The sequence below is a fragment of the Capricornis sumatraensis genome, chromosome 9, assembly GCF_032405125.1.
Source record: "Capricornis sumatraensis isolate serow.1 chromosome 9, serow.2, whole genome shotgun sequence".
Lineage (NCBI taxonomy): Eukaryota > Metazoa > Chordata > Mammalia > Artiodactyla > Bovidae > Capricornis > Capricornis sumatraensis.
The window spans coordinates 45,866,884-45,891,781 of NC_091077.1; the positions used below are offsets into that span (position 1 = coordinate 45,866,884).

Below are 24,898 nucleotides of genomic sequence, written 5' to 3' on the forward strand. Positions count from 1 at the left end.
CATGGGCAGGTGGATTCTTTCCCACTGAGCCATCTTGGAAGCCCCGTAATATAAATATACCGCTTTATTTATCCATTCTGCTGAGCTGGATGTTTGAGTTGTGTTACCTCTGAGGCTGTATGACCATCTTTGTATATATATCCTAGTATCCATGGGTATGGGCTTCCGTGGCGGCTCAGACAGTGAATAATCCACCTGCATTGCAGGAGACCCGAGTTCTGGAGTTGGACACCATTGAGCGATTAAGCATAGTAGCATATATACATGTATGCGTTTCCCTTAGGTGTATAGCTAGGAATGAAGTTACATTGTCATAGAATAAACATAGCTTCACTTTAACTAAGTAATCCCAAATGCTTTCCAAGGAGTATATACTAATTACACTTCCAGCAGTATATGAGAATTGTGTCCCTTCATACCCAGTATTAGGTATTGTCATTCCTTTAAATTTTTATTTGATAGACAGGTAATAAAAATATCATTATGGTATTAATTTGCATTTCTTTGATTACTGGTGAAGTTGAACACCTTTCCGTATGTTTTTTGGTCATTCAGATTTCTTCTTCTAAAGTACATGTTTTAAAAAATACATGTTTAAATCTTTTTCTCATTTTCCTATTGGTTTTTCTTTTTAAAAAATTGATTTATAGAAATTTTTGTTTTTAAATGTTCCATGTAATTGTCATTTCTTATATGAGTGGCAGATATTTTACTCTGATTTATCTCTTTCTCTGTAATGATACTTTTGACTTGGAAAGTATCATCAAAGACTTGGAAGGAAGAAACATTCATAAAATGAAGGCAGTTAATAAAAGGATGAGGAAAACCTGACAAGGGCAGTGTGAAAATTATAGGCTGTACTCAGTCTGAAGATAAAAGATTAGCATGCTGCTTTACCAGTACATCAAAAAGATAAGACAGATCATAAACTAGTTGGGTTTATACCAGGAATGGAAAGTTGATTTAACATTAGAAACTCTTTATCAGTGTGATCCAAGATTCAAGGAGAAAAGCCATGGTTACTTAAGTAGATTCAGGCAAAGCATCTTATTAACTTCAACACACATTAATGTTTAAAAGTGCTTGGCAAACATGAATAGAAAAGTATTTAACAAACTGGTTATAGAATTAGGAAGCACTTTCAAAGAACAAGATATAAGGACTTTCACTACCAGGTGTCAAGGCTTGTCTATAAAGTAGAAATCAAGAGTGTGGCTTTATTGTAGGGGTAAACAAATAGATTACTGAAAGCTTATAAAGAACCTAGAATCAAATCTACACATATAAGATCATTTAATAAATGACTATGGTGGCATCATAAATAGTGGGGAAAAGTGTTTCCAGTAAATGGTGTCAGGGACATTTGCTATCCTCTGATAAAATAGGACGGGCTACCTCATTCTGTGCGCAAAAAGCATTTCCAAACAGATTAAAAACCAAGTAAGATGGCAAAGCTATAAACTTCTTAGAAGTTCATGCTAGAGAATATCTTCTTTACCTCTGAGTATCTTCATCAAAATTGGAACAATTTCTGGATGCCTTATCTTTAAGATTGATTGATTTATTATTTATGGCTATGCTGAGTCTTGGCTGCACGTGGACTTTCTCTAATTGCAGTGAGCGGAGGCTACTGTTTGTTGTGGCGTGCAGGCTTCTCATTGCAGTGGTTTCTCTTGTGGAGCACAGGCTCTAGATGCTGTGGCTTCAGTAGTTAGAGCTCACAGGTGTAGTTGTCCTGTGGCATGTGGAATCTTCCCCATACCCATGTCCTCTTCATTCGCAGATGGATTCTTTACCACTGAGCCACCAGGGAAGTCCTCTTAAAAGCACCAATCATAAAGGAGGGGAAAGGTCAACTAATTTGATTATAGTACAATTAAGGAATTTAACTCATTTTTAGATGCCATAAGGTCAAAATGCAAGCTTGTTGGGATTTGAAATATTATTACATATATCAATTATCTTATAGACTTAATGTTTTGGTATAATTCTCCATTTGTTAAGTTTTAAATTTCTTGTTTAAATTTTTGTAATTATTTTTACATGCTGTGTCCAATTTACCTTTGGTCAGTTTTCAGATATGGAGTAATATTTGCAGTTAGTGTTCTGGAATTAATTCTTCATTGTATTTCCAAGTTGCTTATTAACGGTATATAAAAATTCAGCTGAGCCTGGAAATATAATTCTTATTTAAAAAGTAAAACACAAATCTAAGTGTTTTAAAATGAATGTTTCCAAAAACAGATAGATGATGTCCCCCTCTCTCTCTTTTTTTTGGCAGGTCTAGATCCAAAGAGAAAACAGATAGTGGGGAAAGTTCTAAAGAGAAGAAAAAAGACAAAGATGACAAAGAGGATGAAAAAGAAAAGGATGCTGGTGTATGTTTACTAACATAAATAATAGTGTAGTATTGAGTTTGTTTCTGTAGTGACTAGTTTTTGGTTTTACTGCTGTATGTTTTATTTTTAAGTAAATGAGAGCAAATTTGTAAAATATAAAATGATAGTTTTGCCCATGAGAACATTTTTCTGAAAGTTACATATCTATACACATTATCTGCTTTTATATATAAAATGTGATCATACTATATGCCCTATTCTGTGCCTTGCTTTTTTGTTGCTTTAAAATTATGAATTAGTTTATCAATATATATCAGTATATAAGGTCTTAATAATAAATCGCAGTATACAAAGATTCTACCTTAAGTAGAATACCTTTTTTTTTCCTTTTGTTACATTTTGGATATCTTTATGTACCTGTTTACATAGGTAGTGCTTGTTGTTTTTAATGCCTGCATAGTGTTTTGTTGAAGAAAAGGTAAATGGGTATTTAGGCTGTCTGTAGTCCACAATTATAAACAATGGTAGATTAATGCTAGTACACATGTGTTCTGTGAATATAGTATAGGGTAAATTAATACCAGTAAAATACATTACTTTGTCAGTGGGTATACAGCTTTCCCTCAGTATCGGAGGGGGATTGGTTACAGGACCCCTTTGGATAGCAAAACCTTCAGATGTTCAATTCCTTTATATAAAATGACTTAGTATAACCATGGGTATCTTCCCTGCATAGGTTGTCATCTCTAGATCACTTATGATACCTAATATGATGTAGATGCTGTGTGAATCGTTGTAAATACAGTGTAAATCCTGTGTGAGCGGTTGCCAGCCTAGGGCAAATTCAAGTTTTGATTTTGAGAACTTTCTGGAATTTTCTTTTCCTGTGTATTTTTGATCCAGTTAGTTGAATTTGGAGGATGAGGGCTCAGATCTAGAGGGCTGGCTCTAAAGATTTAACATTTTGATCGATAGTATCAAATTGCCCTCCACAAATATTGTAAAAATTAAGATTTTAGACATGAAAATGTCTGTTTCCTCACATTCCTGCCAACATGGGTATTTTGAAATTTAATTTTTGCAGATGTTATAGGAGGTAATTGATTTCTTGTTATTTTGAGTTGTATGTCTTTAAACATGAGTAAATATTTTTGAGTGCTATGAACATAATGTAAACCAATAATTAAATAAGGCCTTTTAAGTTTATCTACTATCTGCACTTTTCTTTGAATTGCCTATTCATATCTTTTGCCCATTTTACAATATATTATAGCTTCATTTCCTTTTTTTTTGAGATCTAATTTTTTTTTTTAGTGGTTTTCTTTTTAAGGGAACTGTTTGCTGAGCAGGTTATCTAAGAAATTAACACAAGAAGTCTGGAGGTCTGGTTTCTGATTTAGTTTCTACTGTGGAATGACTGGGTGACCTTGAGAAAAAAACATAAGCTTTCTGGGGCTCATCTTCAGAGAGTATGGAATTATGAAGGATGTAAATTCAGGGACACAGGTTTTGTTTGTTTAAGAAATAAATTTATTTTAAAAATATAAATATAACCATATTATAAAATACTTGGAAAGTCAGAAATAATTCTCTGTAATTCTAGATACCCAAACGCCATCAATATTGCAGTTTATTAGTATTTTCTTTGACTGTTTTTTTACATGTGTGTTTCTATACCTATTTATATAATTGTAGCATGGATGGAGGAGCCTGGTAGGCCGCAGTCCACGGGGTCGCTAGGAGTCGGACACGACTGAGCGACTTCAGTTTCACTTTTCACTTTCATGCATTGGAGAAGGAAATGGCAACCCACTCCAGTGTTCTTGCCTGGAAAATCCCAGGGATGCCTGGAGAGTTGGACACGGCTGAAGCGACTTAGCAGCAGCAGCAGCATGTATAAAATTTTGATATTTATGATGCTTAATCTTTAAGTCCTTGATTATGACTGTGAAAATGATTTGTCTTTCCTTTGAAGAGTATAGTTGATAATCATGATATAAGCTTTAGAATGGCTGTTCCTAGAAAACTTAGACCTAAAGGATAAAAGATCAGAACTTCTTAAAGATTTTGATAAATAACTTTCATTTACTCACTCGTTTAAAATAGAAAATTGTGATAAAAAAATCCTTCTCATGGAGGCAGTCTTGGAGAAGTTTAAAGGATTTACAGTTGAGAGTAATAATTAGGGAACTTTGCTTGCCAGTTCTTTTAGTTTCCACTTTGAGGGAGAAGTTGAATTCATGTGTGCATATTGGTAGTAACTAAAAGGAGAGTAAGTTACAGTATTTGAAGTTTGTGTTTGGCTTCCCTGGTGGCTGGGTGGTAAAGCGTTTGCCTACAATGCGGGAGACCTGGGTTTGATCCCCGGGTTGGGATGATCGCCTGGAGGAGGAAATGGCAACCCCCTCTAGTATTCTTGCCTGGAAAATCCCGTGGATGGGGTCGCAAAGAGTCAGACACGACTGAGTGACTTCACTTTTGTGGTTTATTAGTTGAAGATACTTTTGATTGTGATTTCATTTTGTTAGTTTATTCCTTAACATATTAAAAAGATGTGTAATCTAAATCTGGTCAGAATTTCGGAGTTTTGTGTAGACACCTGTTTTTCCTTTTCTTTTTTTATACTTTGAAAAAGTTATTTGGAGTGTCAGTAGGAGTAAAACTGTTGATCCTTATTTTCTTCTATTTTTTATTTTCACCCCAAGAACTTTGACCAGAATAAGCTAGAAGAAGAAATGAGAAAGCGAAAAGAAAGAGTAGAAAAATGGCGAGAAGAGCAACGTAAAAAGGCCATGGAAAACATAGGGGAACTGAAAAAGGAAATTGAAGAGATGAAACAAGGGAAAAAGTGGAGTTTAGAAGATGATGATGGTATATTCATTTGTTTGCTAATTGCCTAAATAACAATTCATGTAGAATATTCTAGGATTATAAGTGATAGACTATTTTTTATTGTGAAAAAATACACATAATATTTACTATTTTAACCATTTTTAAGTGTACATTTCAGTGATATTAAGCAAATTCAGTGTTGTGCAGCCATCACAACTGCCCATTTCCAGAACTTTCCAAACAAAATTCCATACAAAACTGCCTTATTCAACAGTGTTCATCATTCCAAACAAAACCTCTGCCTTATTCAACAGTAATTCTCTATCCTGCCTCCCCCTATCTCTTCATTTCTGATAACATCTAATCTACTTTCTGATTCTGTGAATTTACTTATTCTAGGTACCTTAATAAATGGAATTGTGTAATATTTGTCTTGTGACTAGGTTTATTTTATTTAGCAAAGTGTTTTCAAGGTTCATCCATGTTGTAGTCTATATCATAATTTCCTTCCCTTTTAAGTCTGATAGTATTACGTTGTATGTATATACCACATTTTGTTTACCTATTCACCTGTTGTTGCATATATAAGTTGTTTCCATCTTTTGACTATTGCGAATAATGCTTCTGTGAGGGTTGGTTTGTGCATATCTGATTGAATCCCAACTTTCAGTTCTTTTGGGTTTATACCTAGAAATGGAGTCACTAGATTTATTTTGAGGTTTTTCAGTGCCCCTTTTCATATTTAAAGTTTTAATTGTAGAGTAGCGTGCAGTAAGGATCACTGATTTTACTTTAGAGTGGAGAGTTGGATGCTTATGGGCAGTCAGTAAATAGCTCTTTAATTTTTTTACTTCAGATGTTAGTAGTGAGGGTAAGTTAAGGGCATGTTTCCAAGTCCCTCTGATTTTTTCCCTAACTTAGAAGAGCAACATTTCCCCTGCACATCTTGATTATTTTTTTCTTTTTTAAATTATGAAACTATGATAGTACGTTTACAGGAGACTTGGAAAATACAGAAAAAAGTTACATATATTTCCACTATATATTGCAATTATTTTTTAAGTAGATAAATTAAGGTTTTTAGTTGGAGTTTCAGTATCAAACTCTCAAAAGTTAATGGAATGAATAGACAGAAAAGTAGAAGGATATAGTAGACCTCAAAAGCACTATGAACCAATTAAACATAATTAAGATTTATACAGTTTTCACACCAAAGCAGGATACAAATTCTATTCAAATTTCCGTAGACTGTGAACCAGGGGACACTAGAACATATCCAGGGACATAAAGCAAAGTGCAAAAATTTCATAGTCTACAGGTATTAAAATCATACAGTTTGTTCTCTTATCATGGTGAAATTATATTAGAAATCAATATTAAAAGATATTTGAAAATAACACATATTTCAAGTGCAGTGTGACATTTACCAAGAGAGAATTTTGACATAATCATTGAAAGTCTCAGTAAAGTTAAGAGACTGAAAAAACAGAGTGATTGCAATGAAGAAAGCAAGTAAATGAGAAATTAGTATCAAAATGAGAAATTAATATCAAGGATACTTTAAAAACTCCATGTATTTGGATAGAAAATGTCCACTTTTAAATGATGGTTGTATCTAAGAAATCATAGTAAGGAAAATTAGAAAATATTTGTAGCAGAATAAAAATGAAAGAGAATTTATCAGAATTTGTTGAATGCAGCTGAAGCTGCTCAGTGCAACTAAATGCAACTTCACAACTGATTTTGATGTGTAAGATGTTAGTTAAGTGGAATAATGAGATTTTATAGAAAAAGGAAATTTTGCTCCATTTTTTTGTGAAAATCCCTGTGAATTTTTCATTTTCTGTGGAAGTTCAACAGGGTGTTTTATTCTAAATAGATTAATGGATTATGTCCTTAAATGGTGGTGATGTTGTTCAGTCACTAAGTTGTGTCTGACTCTGTGAGCCCATGGACTGCAACACACCAGGCTTCCCTGATGATAGTTATGTAAAAAACATGAGACTGTCTTTCGGAGAAGGCAACGGCAACCCACTCCAGTACTCTTGCCTGGAAAATCCCGTGGATGGAGGAGCCTGGTGGGCTGCAATATGCTATTAATTTTTTCTTCCTGTGATTAAAGAAAAGTGATTGAAAGAAGCGAAATAAGCATATCCTTTTAGCAAAGTTTTTAGTTTTGCTTCTGTTAGTGTGGTTGTAAAATAATACCAAAGATCCATTTTTCAGACATATTAGTGTTTCTTCCTCTTTTCAGTTTAATAGTTTATCATTTATTTCTTTTATTATTAGTATTATTCAAAACTAATGCTTGTTTGATTTAAAACCTTGCCAGTATGAGTATTTGAACTGTATTGTGCCTGGGTTAATTGATAAGGAAGGTATTTGGGTAGTTAAGAGAAAAGGCTTTTTAATAGGGGCGTGGTCTGATTGTGAAATAATCCCTTTTGAAACACATATTCAAAGTGTGTTCTGATATTTTAGATGATGAAGATGATCCTGCAGAGGCTGAAAAGGAAGGAAATGAAATGGAGGGTGAGGAGTTAGATCCATTAGATGCTTACATGGAAGAAGTGAAAGAGGAAGTAAAAAAGTTTAATATGAGAAGTGTGAAAGGTGGTGGGGGAAATGAAAAGGTATGGGATTTTTTTCCTATTTTATTTTTAAAGATTTATATTCCTAGTTGAATAACTTGAATTCATTGTTGCATTGACCTACTATTGGCTTGCATGGCTTTATAAAGTTAATGATTTTGTTTCCTTCTGCATCTCAGAAGTGTCTCTGCTTTTTCTAAAGAGCAGAGATACTAGCAAATTTTAACTGCAAATGTCCTTTTAGAGTCATCATTACTATTATCATCTTTGTTTAGTGTTTTTGCTTGCTTGTTACTTTCTCAGTAGGTCCTTTTCCAGCACTCCCATATCTTATACTCCTGATCCTCTTTAGTCTAGGTTTTCTTTTTCTTAATAGAATTTATTGACAAATGGTGTAATTCAGTGTTGTTTGTGTTTGTTCCTTCTTTCTTCTAAAATCTTCCCAAGAGCAGTGATCTTTACCTGTTTTGTTTATTGATTAATCTTAAGATCCTGGGATAGTATTTGGTTTGTGGAATGAGTGAAAAGTACTATTTAATAGTATTTTAAAAATATATTATATTACATAATATTATATCAAATTACATACTACATACCTAATTACCTGTGTGTTAATGTGTTAGGAAATATAATGCTGTTGTATTACATTTTTAAATTTAAGTAAGGAGAAAGTGGGCTACTGTTTGTTTTTGCATTAGTAGTCACTGACTACTAAGTTAATTCAGATTATAAATTGTTACAGTTATCATTGTTTCATTTGGTTTATACTTTGTGTTTCAACTTTAGCAAAATATTTCACATTCTTTTTTTAGAAGTCTGGGCCAACGGTCACAAAAGTTGTCACAGTTGTCACAACCAAAAAAGCAGTCGTAGATTCTGATAAGAAGAAAGGTGAGCTAATGGAGAATGACCAGGATGCCATGGAGGTAACTTTAATTTTAACTTTGTTCACGATACCATAGAATGAAACAGCAGCCCACTCCAGTATTCTTGCCGGGAGGATTCCATGAACAAGGGAGCCTAGTGGGCCATGGTCTGTGGGATCACAGAGAGTCGGACACGACTGAGCACACAGCACGTGGTACCATCCTATGAGTATTTATAAGGAAGCATTGATGGAGGTGTGCTTTTCAGTTACGCAGTGTACTCTTGGGAGAAATTCTTGCTTTTCTCAACAGTATTGTAGCCAGATATCCAAACTGGTAGAACATTTTAACCTCTTAGACTTCTTGTATACCTACTTTTTTTTAAATTGAAGTATAGTTGATTTGCAATATAGTGTTAGTTTCAAGTGTACAGCAACGTGATTCAGTTATACACATACATATTTTTAGATTCTTTTTCATTATAAGTTATTACAAGATATTGCATGTAATTCCCTTTGAAAGTGTGAAAAGTGAAAATATTAGTCGTTCAGTATGTCCGACTCTTTGCTATCCCATGGACTGTAGCCCACCAGGCTCCTCTGTCCATGGATTTCTCCAGGCAAGAATACCAGAGTGGATAGCCATTCCCTTCTCCACGGGATCTTTCTGACCCAGGGATTGAACCCAGGTCTCCAGCATTGTACAGTAAATCCTTGTTGCTTATTTTATGTATAGTAGTTTGTATCTATTAATCCCACATTCCTAATTTATCCCTCCTTCCTATTCCCCTTTGGTGGCCAGAAGTTTGTTTTCTATGTCTGTGAGTCTGTTTCTGTTTTGAAAATAAATTCATTTGTAGTATTTTTTTGATTGCACATTCAAGTGATATCATATAGTATTTGTCTTTCTCTGACTGACTCCACATGGTATGATGTTGTCTGGGTTCATCTGTATTGCTGCACATGTGTAGGCCAAATTTTGATTCATCCCTGTCCCTCATCAGTACATCCCAGATGTAGAATAGGGAGAGAAGAAATGAAGTGACAGAATGAAATTTTTTACTATTAACATTCATTGTAATGATTTATATAGAGAAGACTTCATTGTAGTGATTTATATAGAGAAAACTATAGCAGAACTTCATTAAAGCTATGTTAGAATTAGTTTTTTGTTTTAGCTTTATATTGTTACTAAAGCTTTCTATGATGGCAAAGAAAAAATAAGCTAAGTTGGAAAGTTCAGAAAATAAAAGAAGAGGAAAAGAATATTTTCTAGGAGTGGAACATTTTTAAAGTTAGGAATATTTCTTCCCATAGGAAGATAGTAATAGATTTAGCTCTTAATTTTTTTCTTTTTGTTACAGTATTCTTCAGAGGAGGAAGAAGTTGATCTTCAGACAGCTCTTACAGGTTACCAGACAAAGCAGAGAAAGCTGCTAGAACCAGTGGATCATGGAAAAATTGAATATGAACCATTCAGAAAAAACTTCTATGTTGAAGTTCCAGAATTGGCAAAAATGTCTCAAGAGGGTAAAATTTGTTTATTCATTTATCGGTTATTTTGGGGATAGGGGGAGATACACTTCACCTTGCCTGGGAGGCATGTTGATAGGCCTGTAAGTTGATGGGTGAGTAGGAGAAATGTGCCTGACTTACTTGGAGAAATGAGAGTGAACTAGAACATGAGAAATCATTCTAGAGAGTGAGACTACTACATCCACAAAGATTAGGAATAGTTAGAAATTAGTGTGTTCTGGGAAACATTTTTAAAAAATGAGCAAAAATTAGTTTGGCTTACATAGTTGAGCTATTTAGGGTTGAAAATACTCTTCATGTGAAGTTAGCAAGTAGAGTATTGTTATGTTTTTCTCTTATTTGAGAATTAGAAACCAGTATGAATCTGTATGATATTGACAGAAAAAGCATGATCTGGGCAACTCTTGCTTAAAGAACAAGAGGTTGTATTACTTGTGAATCACTGTTCTTTTATTGCTGTTAGAATTTAAGTCAAAATAAAAGCCAAATTGTAGAAATTGGGGTGTTTCTTTTGTTCCTAGTTGGTTGCAACAGTAATCACTTTGTCAGAGCTGTTCAGTACATTGTTATGGAGCTTCTATATGGAATTATCTTTGGGAACACTAAAAAAGAATTGATTCTTAATCCAACCATGCCTCATTGAAAAGTAGAGGGCACTAACAGAACAATATTTAAGAGTTTTTAATCTGGATTTTGTTTTGTAGAGGTGAATGTATTTCGGTTGGAAATGGAGGGCATTACTGTCAAGGGTAAAGGTTGCCCCAAACCAATTAAATCTTGGGTTCAGTGTGGAATTTCTATGAAGATCTTAAATTCTCTAAAAAAGTAAGTGTTGAGCGGTTGTCCACATTTTTCAATATCTTGCTACTGAAAATAACCTGTTACACAAATAATTCCTTAGCTTATATTTTTATTCTAATGGAAAATACTGATTTTTTGTTAAACAGCTTTCTCTAGATATGATTTACATTCCATAAAGTTTACCCTTTAGTTTATGATTTTCAGTATATTTATGAAGTTGTGTAGTCATTACCATAATCTAATTTTAGAACATTTTCATCAAACCCAAAAGAGGCCTGCATCTATTAGTATTCATTTTTCTCTCTTCTCTACACAAGGCAGTCTCTTACCTACTACTTTTTGTAGATTGTGTATTCTGGACAATTCATATAAATTAGATCATACTTATATCTAGTCCTTTGTGACTGGCTTCTTCCAATTAACGTAGTGTTTTCAAATATTTCTACATCATCCATGATGTAGAATGTCTGAGGACATCATTCCCTTTTGCCAAATAAAAATTTCATTATATGGATATACATTTTGGAAAACTTACAGTTTGAGAGCCCAAAGATCACCACAGTCCTTATTGTTGTCTTCCTATGGTTTTCTTTTTAAGGCATGGTTATGAAAAGCCCACGCCAATCCAAACCCAGGCGATTCCTGCGATAATGTCTGGACGAGATTTGATTGGTATTGCCAAGACAGGAAGTGGAAAGACCATTGCCTTTCTGTTGCCCATGTTTAGGCACATCATGGATCAGAGGTCTTTAGAAGAAGGAGAGGGGCCAATAGGTACAGTTGCTTTCATTAAACTATGTTTTCAGATAACAACTTTTGTCAGTTAATCAGAAAGACCTGATGCTTTGTAATAAGTGTAACAATAAAGATGTCTTTATGTACAGTTCTCTATAAATTTGGCACTTTGGGGCTGATTTCCCCTTACCAGCAGGTGGAGTGAGACTCTTCAGAGCTCTGGAGTGACATCTCAGAAGTACAAAAACAGCCTCTCCTGGCACAGCTCAATTTTTAAACTCTGACTCGGCAGGTAGAATCCTCGTGCATCTATCTGTTTATTTATGTTGAGGTTTGTTCTTAGCCCATATTTGTGGATCTATAAACTCAACATAGAAGATTGTAGGGAAGTGTATTTTTGTTTTTGTTTTTTTTTGGCCTTAAAAGGCTATAGTGCCAGCGTTTCATTCAGGATTAGGTCTTCAGATTCAGTTTTCTTGATTCATTTGGCAGAGATCTCTTCTCCAAATTTGAATAGGGTTTTGGAAAGTTGTTCAGCTCCTCTCTTGGCAACAGAGGGCACAGTATGTTTCTCCTCTGTCTGTGCCCCTCAGACCCAGGTTGTTTCCGGAAGCCACGGCATGGCTCTGCAGCACAGTGAGTCACTTGATTATCTTTGCTCTGTGATTTGCAGTTGAGACTGATTTGCGTTCTTTTCGACCAAGTATTTTCCTGATGGTTGAGTAAGGCATTTAACTCTCATTTATCTTCCTATAGCATGTTCTTAAAATCTACTTAAAATTATCCTTCACCACAGTCTCTGCTATTATAAGACTCTTGAAATAGGATTTTCAGAGGTACATAAAACAAAACAAAAATTAGACTAAGCTCTGAACTTGATTGCAGAGGTTAAATTTAACACTTTAAAGATTAGCCTCAAAAATTTTGGTGGTTAGGCTTTTGACATATTTATCTTTTCAGCTGTCATCATGACTCCAACTCGAGAACTGGCTTTACAAATTACTAAAGAATGTAAGAAGTTTTCGAAGACCTTGGGCCTTAGAGTGGTCTGTGTTTATGGAGGAACAGGAATCAGTGAGCAGGTAGATATAAAAGAAACGTTCAGTTTTTTCGGTTTTTCGGAATTGAATGATTTAATAATGTAGAAGTGATTATTTGCTTTAGTGTTTTCTATAATGATTGCTTCTAAAATCTTAAAAAGAAGTGTGATAATAAGAATGAATTATGTTAAAGTTATATTTTAGAATTTTTGAGTCATTTTCATATCTTAGCTTTACCATGCTTCTTCGCCTTTCCCTCCTCAAGGAAGCAGATAGTTTTTTCATTTTGCAGATGTTCAGAAAGGTTAAGTTGACTGAAGTCTTTAACTTAAAAAGGCTTTGTCCTAGAACCGGGGTGTTATGATTCCTGGACCAGCATTTATTCTTTAATCTAAGTGACATCTTTAAAAGATGGTATTGAGTGTGATATACTAATATCAGAGTTTCATTTGCATTCCTAAATGATTTTAGGGAGAATTATTTAAACATACCTTCATTCACTCCAGTCTTTAGCTTGGTGTTTTTCTGTGTGTCTTCTAAAGAATGATAGCCATCAGATATTTTGCTTTAACTAGAAGAAGGAAAAAAAGCTGGTCAGATTAAGTTTTGGAAATGTTAAACTGCAAAATTAAATCTTTCCTGCAAGACTGCATAGTTGTTAAAAAGCTAGTGCATATTGTGATGCTGGCAAAAGGGATAAATGACATTTTCTGAGCATATTTAATCCGAAATCCCTTCTTAAGGACTTAATTTTCTCAGATTTTTAGATACATTTTGGGAATATTTGCTTTTGTTATCCCAGTGCTATTTTTAAATGTTGCACTTAGTTTTCTGAGTTTATCTTTGTCAGTTTTTTTTGCCATAAACTATAGTTAAAAAATACAGTTACTAAGTAAGCCGGTACATGCCTGCATATTTATATAGAAGTTAAAGTTTTATGATATCTTACATAGTTTGGTGTTTTCCATTTTACTTTGTTTCAAAAACAGTTTGTGACTTAAACTGATTTCGTAATTCATTAATGGAAACACCTCTGAATTTGAAAACCATTGACCTATTACGTTTCTTTACTTATTGCTCTCATGTTCCTTTCTTGGTTTTGAGGAATCGTGCCAAATTAAAATTGGTAGAATTCTCGGATTTTCACTGATTTCAGAGTTATAGCACTGTGTGCTCTCGTTGCTGCTGCCTATTCCTCCAGTAGTTCTCCCACATTCCGAAGAATTAAGTAAGAGGCTTGAGACCTTCTAATCAGACCTGGCTGTCTTACCTTATGGAGCTCTGCAAGGACCTCAGGCAGTATTTTCAAGTCTGTGAAGAGGCATTAGTGATAAATGGAGTATAAAATTTCATCTTTTTTTGTTAGATTGCTGAGCTGAAAAGAGGTGCTGAAATTATTGTTTGTACACCTGGTCGAATGATTGACATGTTAGCAGCTAATAGTGGTAAGTTGGGGATAGGTTTTTGTTTTGTTTTTGTTTATTTATTTTTTGGTTGTCTTTTCTCCTTTTTGAATTATGTACATTTCTATTAAAGCAGATACAAGAAACCACCAAAGGGTTTCTTTCTACATTTATTCTTAAAGCTGTAATATCTTAAAATTTATATTGTAACAAGCTTATTGTTGCAAGTGTTTATAATAATATTTTCGCAGTGTAATTAAGAATTTTTTTGACAACCACTCCATCTGATGTATTGTTTTTTTTAAAGCGCTTAACATGGATTCTTAATCTGATTTTGGCCTACCTTTGCTTTTGAAAGGGTAGGGGACTATGTTTTTTTAATTGTACAATTTAAATTTTTTCTCCTTAGGAGCTAGTATTTTCTTACAATACTAGATAAATTAAGATATTACAGCTTCAAGGACATTTATCTTTTATAAATATTGCATGTTTTTAGCTCAAATATTGTGCTTTGTTAAATTATTCCCTATCAAAACTGTTACTAAACTGTTGACATTATTTAACTTCTGTGGAGAAAGGCCCTTCAAGATTTATAGAACTGGGCTTCCGAGACTTAAACCATCAAAGGTAGGTAATTTAAAGCTGTTCCCAATCGTGCGAAACTAATTGGAGCTGCACATGTTAGTATGGAGTACTTAAATATTAGAAAGCATTTATTTTGGCACATTTCTGTGTTTTTGAAGAAAATGCTTTCAAAGGTTTCCATTGTATATTCAGTATATATATATAGTAGAGTATTTAAAACTTTGAGTAGTGCATGTTTCTAATAGCATTTTGCTTGGATTTCTGTGTTCATTTAATTCTACATAAAGTTGGTAAAGTGATACTGATATTGATAAGTCATTGTGCTTGTACAGCATATGAAATGTTTTGGGCTGAATGCTGATAAAATAATTCCTCGTTTTTTCTCAATGCTGCATTAAGTATCCTGAAATTCATCTTGATTAATTTTACTTTTTCCCTTTATCTGTCCTTTTGGTTTATATTTAATAACTATTTCATACATGTTTTTGCCAGGTGATTGAATCAACAGTTGATAGAAATGCTTGTGTTAATCCTTTATAAAGGGTTTCCTGTGTATGTGTTTAGTTTTCTCTGGCTAAGAAGCCAGTTGGATTTATTTAAACCAGTGGGAGCACTTAGTGAAATTGAATTTGTAAAGTGTATCTTTGTAATATAATATATTTGATTTCTTAAATTTTTGTGTACTATGTTAATTACCTAATGGTACTGAATAGCTTCTTACTATGTTTTGACATGCTCATTAGAAGCTCCTAACTACATGTAAGTAGGTTATGTACTACATAAAGTAAAGAGAGATTTTCTGCGTCTGAAGTAGTTAGCACTGGAACTTGCTTTCCACACATACGCTGTAATCTCTAATATGTTTTTTCCTAGGTGATGCTGTCAGATAATGGCTGATGTGGCTCGATGCTCCATCTCAGTCTTAGTTTTATGATGTGTTTTGGAGAGGGCTGTTTTCTGAATTTTACAGGTTCTTCAGGCCCTATGATGGTATGCAAGAGACGAGTTTGACAAAATAAAAGGGCCTCATATACCCATTGTCAGAAAGTATATACCATTAGATTAAGACATTGTAAACGAAAATTTCTTTCCACTGTTTAAAGATACTTAACTTGCCCCTCTGGTTAGGTCAGGCATTTTAGTTCCCTTTACAGTTTTTTAAAGTTTTTGGTAGTCATAAAATGAATTGTGACTGATTTTTAGTTTTCTTTTTGTCTTTATTTTTTTTCCTCATGTTAGGTCGGGTTACAAATCTTCGAAGAGTGACGTATGTTGTTTTAGATGAAGCAGACAGAATGTTTGACATGGGTTTCGAACCACAGGTATTCATTAAATTTCTTTGTGTTTCTGTCTATAAAATAAACCTTGTAATTGCCATGAGCCTGAAATATTTGTATGATTTCTGAAATTCTCACATTTCTTTTGTGTGGTAATACAGGGAATTGAGGGTGTGGGGAATTGAAATAAATATTTATGTTTTGGATTCTTAAACTTTTCAGGATGTATTTCTGCAGTCTTTCCTAGGCATCATTGGTAAAATTAGTCATAATAGAAGCTTAAGCTTTCATATATTATGATTTTCACTGTACTTCCAAATGGCTTTAACTTAGGCTTTTCACTACCTCATGATCTGGATAGCGCAGATTGGTTGTATCCTCCAAATGTAAAAACTGAGGCCCAAAGCATTTGTCTAGCTTAGATTTTATGTTCTTAACACATGCAGTTTCCTTAAATATAAAATTTCAGTGATAAAAACTTAAAACTCATTGTAAAAGGTGGTAGAATTTTTTCTTAAGAAGAGCAGAATGAGTTGTCAGTGTGCTATGGATAACACAATAATTTTTAAAAAATATTTTAAAATTTTATTTTTGGCTTCTCTAGTTGGGGTGAGTGGAGGCAACTCTAGTTACAGTGTGTAGGCTTCTCTAATAGCTCAGCTGGTAAAGAATCCACCTGCAGTGTAGGAGACCTGGGCTTGATCCCTGGGTTGGGAAGATCCCCTGGAGAAGGGAAAGGCTACCCACTTCAGTATTCTGGCCTAGAGAATTCATAGACTGTATAGCCCGTGGGGTTGCAAAGAGTCGGACACAACTGAGTGACTTTCACTTTCCTAGGACTTTAAAAATGTGTTTACAAAGCTTGAAAAAATAAATTTGACATTATAAGACATATCTGAAGAAAATTGTGAAACTTACTGGAAAACATTAAAGATGGATTGACTGTGAAATTTATGTAAAGATCAAATACTAAAGAGTAATCCTCCTGAAAAAGATGAACAGGCTAGGGATAAGAGACGCCGCTTCTTGAAAGTCTGGTTCCTTCCCAGTTTAGGATATAGTTTTATTGAGTCTACTAAGTCAGGTACCACTTAAATAAAATGTTGTTGCTGTCACATCCTATCTTATTTCTTCTTCTTTTTTCTAAAATATTATTTATTGATCTATTTGGCTGCAGTGGGTCTTAGTTACAGCACATGGAATCTCTTAGTTGTGGCGTGTGGGGTCTAGTTCCCTGACCAGGGTTCACACTCAGGCCCTCAGCACTGGGAGCACAGTCTTAGCCACTGGACTACCAGGGAAGTCCCCTGTCTTATTTTCTTTGTTGGTTTGAGCAATTTTTTAAAAACCTTGTTACATTTTAATGGGTTTCTCAAGTGAAGAAAGTAAATGTCTGTGGGCAACCACAGTCTTTAACTGAAAATACTGGCATATGTTTTAAAGCCATATTTTTGGCTGTTGGGTGGAGAATAGACTTCAGATTGGACAGGAGCAAAGGCAGGGAAACCTGTTAGGAGACAATTGGAATAATCCAGATGAGAGTTGAGAGATAATTTGGACCAGGAGCCCAAGATTTCCACATGCCTTGGGTGTAGCAGCCCCTTTGATAGATATCACATCATCTATGATTAGAATGAAAATGTGGTCCTGCGTATTCCTGGCAAGACCTTTCAGTTCAGTTCAGTTCAGTCGCTCAGTCGTATCCGACTTTTTGTGACCCCATGAATCGCAGCACGCCAGGCCTCCCTGTCCATCACCAACTCCCAGAGTTCACTCAGACTCACATCCATCGAGTCAGTGATGCCATCCAGCCATCTCATCCTCGGTCGTTCCCTTCTCCTCCTGCCCTCAATCCCTCCCAGCATCAGAGTCTTTTCCAATGAGTCAACTCTTCGCATGAGGTAGCCAAAGTATTGGAGTTTCAGCTTTAGCATCATTCCTTCCAAAGAAATCCCAGGGCTGATCTCCTTTAGAATGGACTGGTTGGATCTCCTTGCAGTCCAAGGGACTCTCAAGAGTCTTCTCCAACACCACAGTTCAAAAGCATCAATTCTTCGGCACTCAGCCTTCTTCACGGTCCAACTCTCACATCCATACATGACCACTGGCAAAATCATAGCCTTGACTAGACGGACCTTAGTCGGCAAAGTAATGTCTCTGCTTTTGAATATGCTATCTAGGTTGGTCATAACTTTTCTTCCAAGGAGTAAGCGTCTTTTAATTTCATGGCTGCAGTTACCATCTGCAGTGATTTTGAAGCCCCAAAAATAAAGTCTGACACTGTTTCCACTGTTTCCCCATCTATTTCCCATGAAGTGATGGGACTGGATGCCATGATCTTCGTTTTCTGAATGTTGAGCTTTAAGCCAACTTTTTCACTCTCCACTTTCACTTTCATCAAGAGGCTTTTTAGTTCCTCTTCACATTCTGCCATAAGGATGGTGTCATCTGCATATCTGAGGTGATTGATATTTCTCCCAGCAATCTTGATTCCAGCTTGTGCTTCTTCCAGCCCAGCGTTTCTCATGATATACTCTGCATAGAAGTTAAATAAGCAGGGTGACAATATACAGCCTTGACATACTCCTTTTCCTATTTGGAACCAGTCTGTTGTTCCATGTCCAATTCTAACTGTTGCTTCCTGACCTGCATACAGATTTCTCAAGAGGCAGGTTAGGTGGTCTGGTATTCCCATCTCTCTCAGAATTTTCCACAGTTTATTGTGATCCACACAGTCAAAGGCTTTGGCATATCAATAAAGCAGAAATAGATGTTTTCCTGGAACTCTCTTGCTTTTTCCATGATCCAGCGGATGTTGGCAATTTGATCTCTGGTTCCTCTGCCTTTTCTAAAACCAGCTTGAACATCTGGAAGTTCACGGTTAATGTATTGCTGAAGCCTGGCTTGGAGAATTTTGAGCATTACTTTACTAGCATGTGAGATAGTGCAATTGTGCGGTAGTTTGAGCATTCTTTGGCATTGCCATTCTTTGGGATTGGAATGAAAACTGACCTTTTCTAGTCCTGTGGCCACTGCTGAGTTTTCCAAACCTGCTGGCATATTGAGTGCAGCACTTTCACAGCATCATCTTTCAGGATTTGAAACAGCTCAACTGGAATTCCATCACCTCCACCAGCTTTGTTTGTAGCGATACTTTCCATGGCCCACTTAACTTCACATTCCAGGATGTCTGGCTCTAGGTTAGTGATCACACCATCATGATTATCTGGGTCGTGAAGATCTTTTTTTTTGGCAAGACCTTTACCCTCCCCAATTTCCAACCACTCACCACTGTCTACCTTGAAACCATCATTAATAATTTTATTCATTCTGTTTTTTTTTTTTTCTTGTTTAGGCCATAAGGATCCTATAACTCCCTGTTTTCTCTGGGACTCTTACACACTAACATAATTATTTGGACCCCCTTAACAATATTTGCACCTTCATTATTTTTTTATCCTGTAGCTGTTATTACCATTTGTTACATAATATTTATCCACCATCATTAGACTGTAAGCTCCATAAAGACAAGTTTTTATTGCTTATTCCAAGCACTTAGAACAATGTCTGGCACATAATGGTTGCTCAGTAAAAATGGGTTGAGTACAGGAAGGAAAACAGTAATAGCAGTGAGGAATACTTGCATTATTTAGTTTGAAGGTCAAGACTACTGAATTTGTTGATGGATTGGGCATGGAATGAGCAAGAGAGAGAGTAGTTACAGATGGCTCCTGGATTTTGGGCATAAAGCTGTAAGTGACTAGAGTTGCCATTTCTTCAGAAGGGAACACTGAGAGGAGCAAATTTTAAGGTGAAATCAAGGTAATATTCTAAGATAACAAGTTTAAAAGTCACTGAATAGATGTTCTCAAAAGTTCTTGGTACTTGTTTTCACCATCCTGTGAATTTTGAAGACTACTCTCACCATATTTATTTGTAATGTTTTCTCAGGTCATGCGCATAGTGGATAATGTTCGCCCTGACAGGCAGACAGTTATGTTTTCAGCTACTTTTCCCAGAGCTATGGAAGCCTTGGCTCGGAGAATCCTGAGTAAACCCATTGAAGTGCAGGTTGGAGGCAGAAGTGTAGTTTGCTCGGATGTGGAGCAACAAGTGGTGGGTACAATCCTTAGGAAACCCCCAATTCCCTATATGTTTAAGCAGTGTGTCATCCTGTAGGGATCACTGTGATGTAGGCAGATACTTCCTAAAATCAAATAGTATACATCAACTGCAGCTTTTAACATTTTACCAGATATATTTGAATTTTCTATTCCATGGAACTGTTCATAAAGTTTTCCACCAGAAGTTGTGGGCTGGTAGATAAAATGTCACATACCTGTGTTATTTGGTTAATAGGATGTGAAGTTAAGAGTCAGAACAGATAATCATCTGTCCACATTTGTAAGCCTCTTAGTCTTTGAAAGTTAATTTTTATTTTTTTGGTCTTAGTGATTTACCAATTAAAGTCAACATTTTCCTACTGTTTCCTAAAGATACAGCAAGATGTCATCTATTTGCCACAAAGAAAATGAATATTTTTATTCATGAAATGTAGTTGGATTTTCAGTCTGTTGATGTTATACAATGTGTTGTTTCCAGATTGTGATTGAAGAAGAAAAGAAATTCTTGAAGCTACTTGAACTTCTAGGTCATTATCAAGAATCAGGATCTGTCATTATATTTGTGGATAAGCAGGAACATGCTGATGGTCTTCTGAAAGATTTAATGAGAGCTTCTTACCCTTGCATGTCTCTTCATGGAGGTAACATTTATTGAAATATCTGTAATGGACTTAGGTTGGCCAAGCACTGGATTGTGTATTTCCTTTGTCTCTAACTTAGCACTAATTTTTTTTTTCTTTTTCTTTTTTTAAACTTTTTATTTTGTATTGGAGTATAGCTGATTAACAAACAATGTTGTGATAGTTTCATGTGAACAGTGAAGGGAATCAGCTATACATATACATGTATCTTTTCTCCCCCAAACTCCCCTCCCATCCAGGCTGCCACATAACATTGAGCAGAGTTCCATGCCCTTGGGGATAGTTAGGGAGTTTGCGATTGACATATACACCGGAATGTATTTAACATGGATAACTGGCTAGCACTAAATTTTATATCAGTGTCAGTTTTCATTTCTGACAGCTCTCTGCGGGTAAGCGTTATTATTATTCCATCTCGGTGATGAAGAAACTAAGCCAACGATACATTGGTTTGACCAAATTCCATGACCAGCAATCATCTAAGGATAAATTGAACTTAAAATTTTTGATTCATGTTATATTCTTTCCATTATACCATGCTGCCTAGAGGCTTTTATGATTGCCATTGGCGCTTTACTTAATTTCTGTGTAATATCGCCATTGTTACGTATACGTGGGACTTGGAACACTAAACACATGGAGCAGAGACAGTTGAGTTAAGCCCACTTACCAGGTGTTCTGTAGTATGACTTTGTGACACACCATCCCCGAATTGAGTGGCAACAGTCATTTACTTTGCTTATGAATCTGCAATCTGTGTAGGGCTTAGCACACATACCTAGTCTGTCTTCCATGCTCTGTCTACTGGGATGGCTCAGTTGGGGTTCCATTTCCAATTTGCCGTGTTTAGGCAGCTGACAGGTTGTACTGTCGTTTGACAGACATCTCACTCCTATTGGCAAGGAGTCCTGACTTCCACTTGTGAGCCTCTGTGTGAGGGTGCTTGGTCAGAGGGCAAGAATCAGAAGCTGCCAAGATAGTTTAGGAGGATACCGGGAAGTGGTAGAACTTTTATTTCCACCATGTTCTATAGGTCAAAATAGTCACTAGACTGGCCCACATTCAAGGAGATGGAGGCATAGACTCCATGTCTTCATGGGAAAACGTCATTCAGTATGCAGAAGAGCATGTGGGATGGGAGCTTACAGGCTCCCATACTAGGCCTCCTGTGGAATGCAGTTAGAAGGACTGAGGATATGTATTTGGTTAACTTTTAATGTTTGAAAATGACTCATTTTGTTTTCCTTTTCTTTTTAATTGGCTAAATACACATTACATAAAATTTGCCATTTTATCCACTTTCAAGTGTATAATTCATTGGCATTAAGTAGATTTACAGTGTGGTGAAACCATTTCCATTTCTATTTCCAGAAATTTTCCATCATTTCAAGCAGACACTCTGTATCTATTAAGCAATACTCAATTCCCCATGCTTCCCACCCTCCCAACTCCTAGTTACCTGTATTCTACTTTTTATATTTATAAATTTGCCTATTCTGTGTACTTCACTTAAGTGATATTTATCTTTCTGTGCTTGGTGTATTTCACTTACCATAATATGAGTCTTTAAGATATACCCATGTTATAGCATGGATTAGAATTTTCTTTCTCTTTTTAGGGAAGAAATATAATATTAAATATTCCAGTATATATATATATGATATTTGCTTCATTTATTCATCGACTGATGGACATTTAGGTTGTTTGTACCTTTGGTTTTGTGAATAATGCTACTTTGAACAGTGATATACAAGTGTCTGCTTCAATTCCTGTTTTCATTTATTTTGGATGTGTATCTGGGAGTGAAATGACGGATCACATAAGTGTATGTTTAACTTTGTGAGGAACCACTAAACTGTGTTTTACAGGAGCTGCACCATTTGCATTCTCATTAACAGTACATTAGGGACTCAGTTTATCCACTGACTAGCACTTGTTAGTTTCAGTTTTTTTGATAGTAGCTATGCTAGTAGATGTGAACTGGTATGTCATTTGATTTGCATTCGCCTTAATGACCAATGAGTTTAAGCATCTTTTTATCTGCTTCTTCAGTTCAGTCGCTCAGTTGTGTCCGACTCTGCAACCCCATTAATCGCAGCATGCCAGGCCTCCCTGTCCATCACCAATTCCCGGAGTTCACTCAAACTCCTGTCCATTGAGTCGGTGATGCCATCCAGCCATCCCATCCTCTGTTGTTCCCTTCTCCTGCCCCCAGTCCCTCCCAGCATCAGAGTCTTTTCCAATGAGTCATCTCTTCGCATGAGGTGGCCAAAGTATTGGAGTTTCAGCTTTAGCATCAGTCCTTCCGAAGAACACCTAGGACTGATCTCCTTTAGGATGGACTGGTTGGATTTCCTTGCAGTCCAAGGGACTCTTAAGAGTCTTCTCCAACACCACAGTTCAAAAGCATCAATTCTTTGGCACTCAGCTTTCTTTACAGTCCAGCTCTCACATCCATACATGACCACTGGAAAAACCATAGCCTTGACTAGATGGAACTTAGTCAGCAAAGTAATGTCTCTGCTTTTGAATATGCTATCTAGGTTGGTCATAACTTTCCTTCCAAGGAGTAAGCGTCTTTTAATTTCATGGCTGCAGTCACCATCTGCAGTGATTTTGGAGCCCAAAAAATAAAGTCTACACTATTTCCACTGTTTCCCCATCTATTTCCCATGAAGTGATGGGACCGGATGCCATGATCTTTTTTTTTTTTTAATTTTTGACTAGACCCATACTTAAAGCTTTCTTGCAATGGGTAACCTCTGAAATCTAAAAGAGGTTTCCGTGGTGATTAACTTCTTTCAGCCAGAGCTGGGCTGGCTGACTTCTGCTTCATGTGTGTATAGTTTAGGTGTCAGATAGTTGGGCAGTGTTTTTATGCACAGTTGGGTGTGCCTGCGCTGTTGTTCTTCCTGGGATTTATCCCCTCTTTTGTGGTCCTGAGTTTATCCTAACTTCTTTCTTCTGTTGCTTGTTGTCAGTAAGACCATGACTTCACTACCTGGGCTGCTCAGGGCATGCTCCCAAACAGAAAGTTTAAAATAAGTAAAATCCTATAAACTTAACCAATGCCATTGCATTCTTTCAGATGTAAACTCCCTTCCAGCTTCTGCTTGGCTTTTAGTCATTCTCTGGTCCCTTCAGGTAGTTAGTTCTTTATATTTAGAACTCATAGTTGTTGCCGCAGGATGGTTAATCTAGTAAGATTTCCCCCTATCTTGGTGGAAATGTGTATTTTTTATAGAAGTAAGAAAACTTTTTGCCTATAATCCCCTTCCTGTACCTGTCTCTTCGGCCAGAATTACTTCACTGGCTTATGCCTAATTCATTCATAGACATGTGAAGAAGTGAAGTGAAATCAAGTCGCTCATGTCTGACTCTGCTACCCCATGGACTGTAGCTTACCAGCCTCCTCCGTCCATGGGATGTTCCAGGCAAGAATACTGGAGTGGGTTGCCATTTTCTTCTCCAGGAGATTTCCCAGCCCAGGGATTGAAGCTGGGTCTCCTGCATTGCAGGCAAACATTTTACCATCTGAGCCACCAGGAAAGTCATTCATAGGCATGGGAATGACAAATGGCTCTGAAAATATTGTCCTCCCACCCCTGAGGTCTCTGAGATATTCAGGGTCTTCATGAGGTCCGCAGTATTTCCATAATAGCCCACCAAGTTACTTGCCTTAAGAGTGCACAGGCAACCCGAGCACAGGAAGTTTGAGAAGGGCTCGTTTACACTGAACATTATTCACTTCCTGAGACTGAATTAGGCTCATCTTTGGTTTGATATTAGCTCAATTGGTAAAGAATCTGCCTGCAATGCAGGAGACCCTGGTTCGATTCCTGGGTTGAGAAGATATACTGGCGAAGGGATAAGTTACCCACTCCAGTATTCTTGGGCTTCCCTTGTGGCTCAGCTGGTAAAGAATCCGCCTGTAATGTGGGAGACCTGCATTCAGTCCCTGGGTTGGGAAGATCCCCTGGAGAAGGGAAAGTCTACCCACTCAAGTGTTCTGGCCTGAAGAATTCCGTGAATTGTATAGTCTATGGGGTCTCAAAAAGTTGAACACGACTGAGCAACTTTTCACTTTCACTTTGACATACGTGATTGTTAGTTGGGTGGATAACAAAAT

At 36.1% G+C, this 24,898-nt stretch overlaps 1 protein-coding gene across 2 annotated transcripts in view; it reads left to right on the top strand.

Moving 5' to 3' along the window:
- The window catches only part of DDX46 (DEAD-box helicase 46), a 48,309-nt gene that overhangs the window by 5,634 nt on the left and 17,777 nt on the right, over window positions 1–24,898 (top strand). For both annotated transcript variants that reach the window (XM_068979506.1, XM_068979507.1), the window contains exons 4-15: window positions 2,282–2,378; window positions 5,045–5,210; window positions 7,653–7,804; window positions 8,575–8,688; window positions 9,992–10,157; window positions 10,868–10,988; window positions 11,563–11,738; window positions 12,660–12,781; window positions 14,106–14,184; window positions 15,967–16,049; window positions 19,956–20,120; window positions 20,607–20,769. In XM_068979506.1, the coding sequence (XP_068835607.1) occupies window positions 2,282–2,378; window positions 5,045–5,210; window positions 7,653–7,804; window positions 8,575–8,688; window positions 9,992–10,157; window positions 10,868–10,988; window positions 11,563–11,738; window positions 12,660–12,781; window positions 14,106–14,184; window positions 15,967–16,049; window positions 19,956–20,120; window positions 20,607–20,769 (1,604 nt within the window). The remainder of the gene's footprint in view (window positions 1–2,281; window positions 2,379–5,044; window positions 5,211–7,652; window positions 7,805–8,574; window positions 8,689–9,991; window positions 10,158–10,867; window positions 10,989–11,562; window positions 11,739–12,659; window positions 12,782–14,105; window positions 14,185–15,966; window positions 16,050–19,955; window positions 20,121–20,606; window positions 20,770–24,898) is intronic.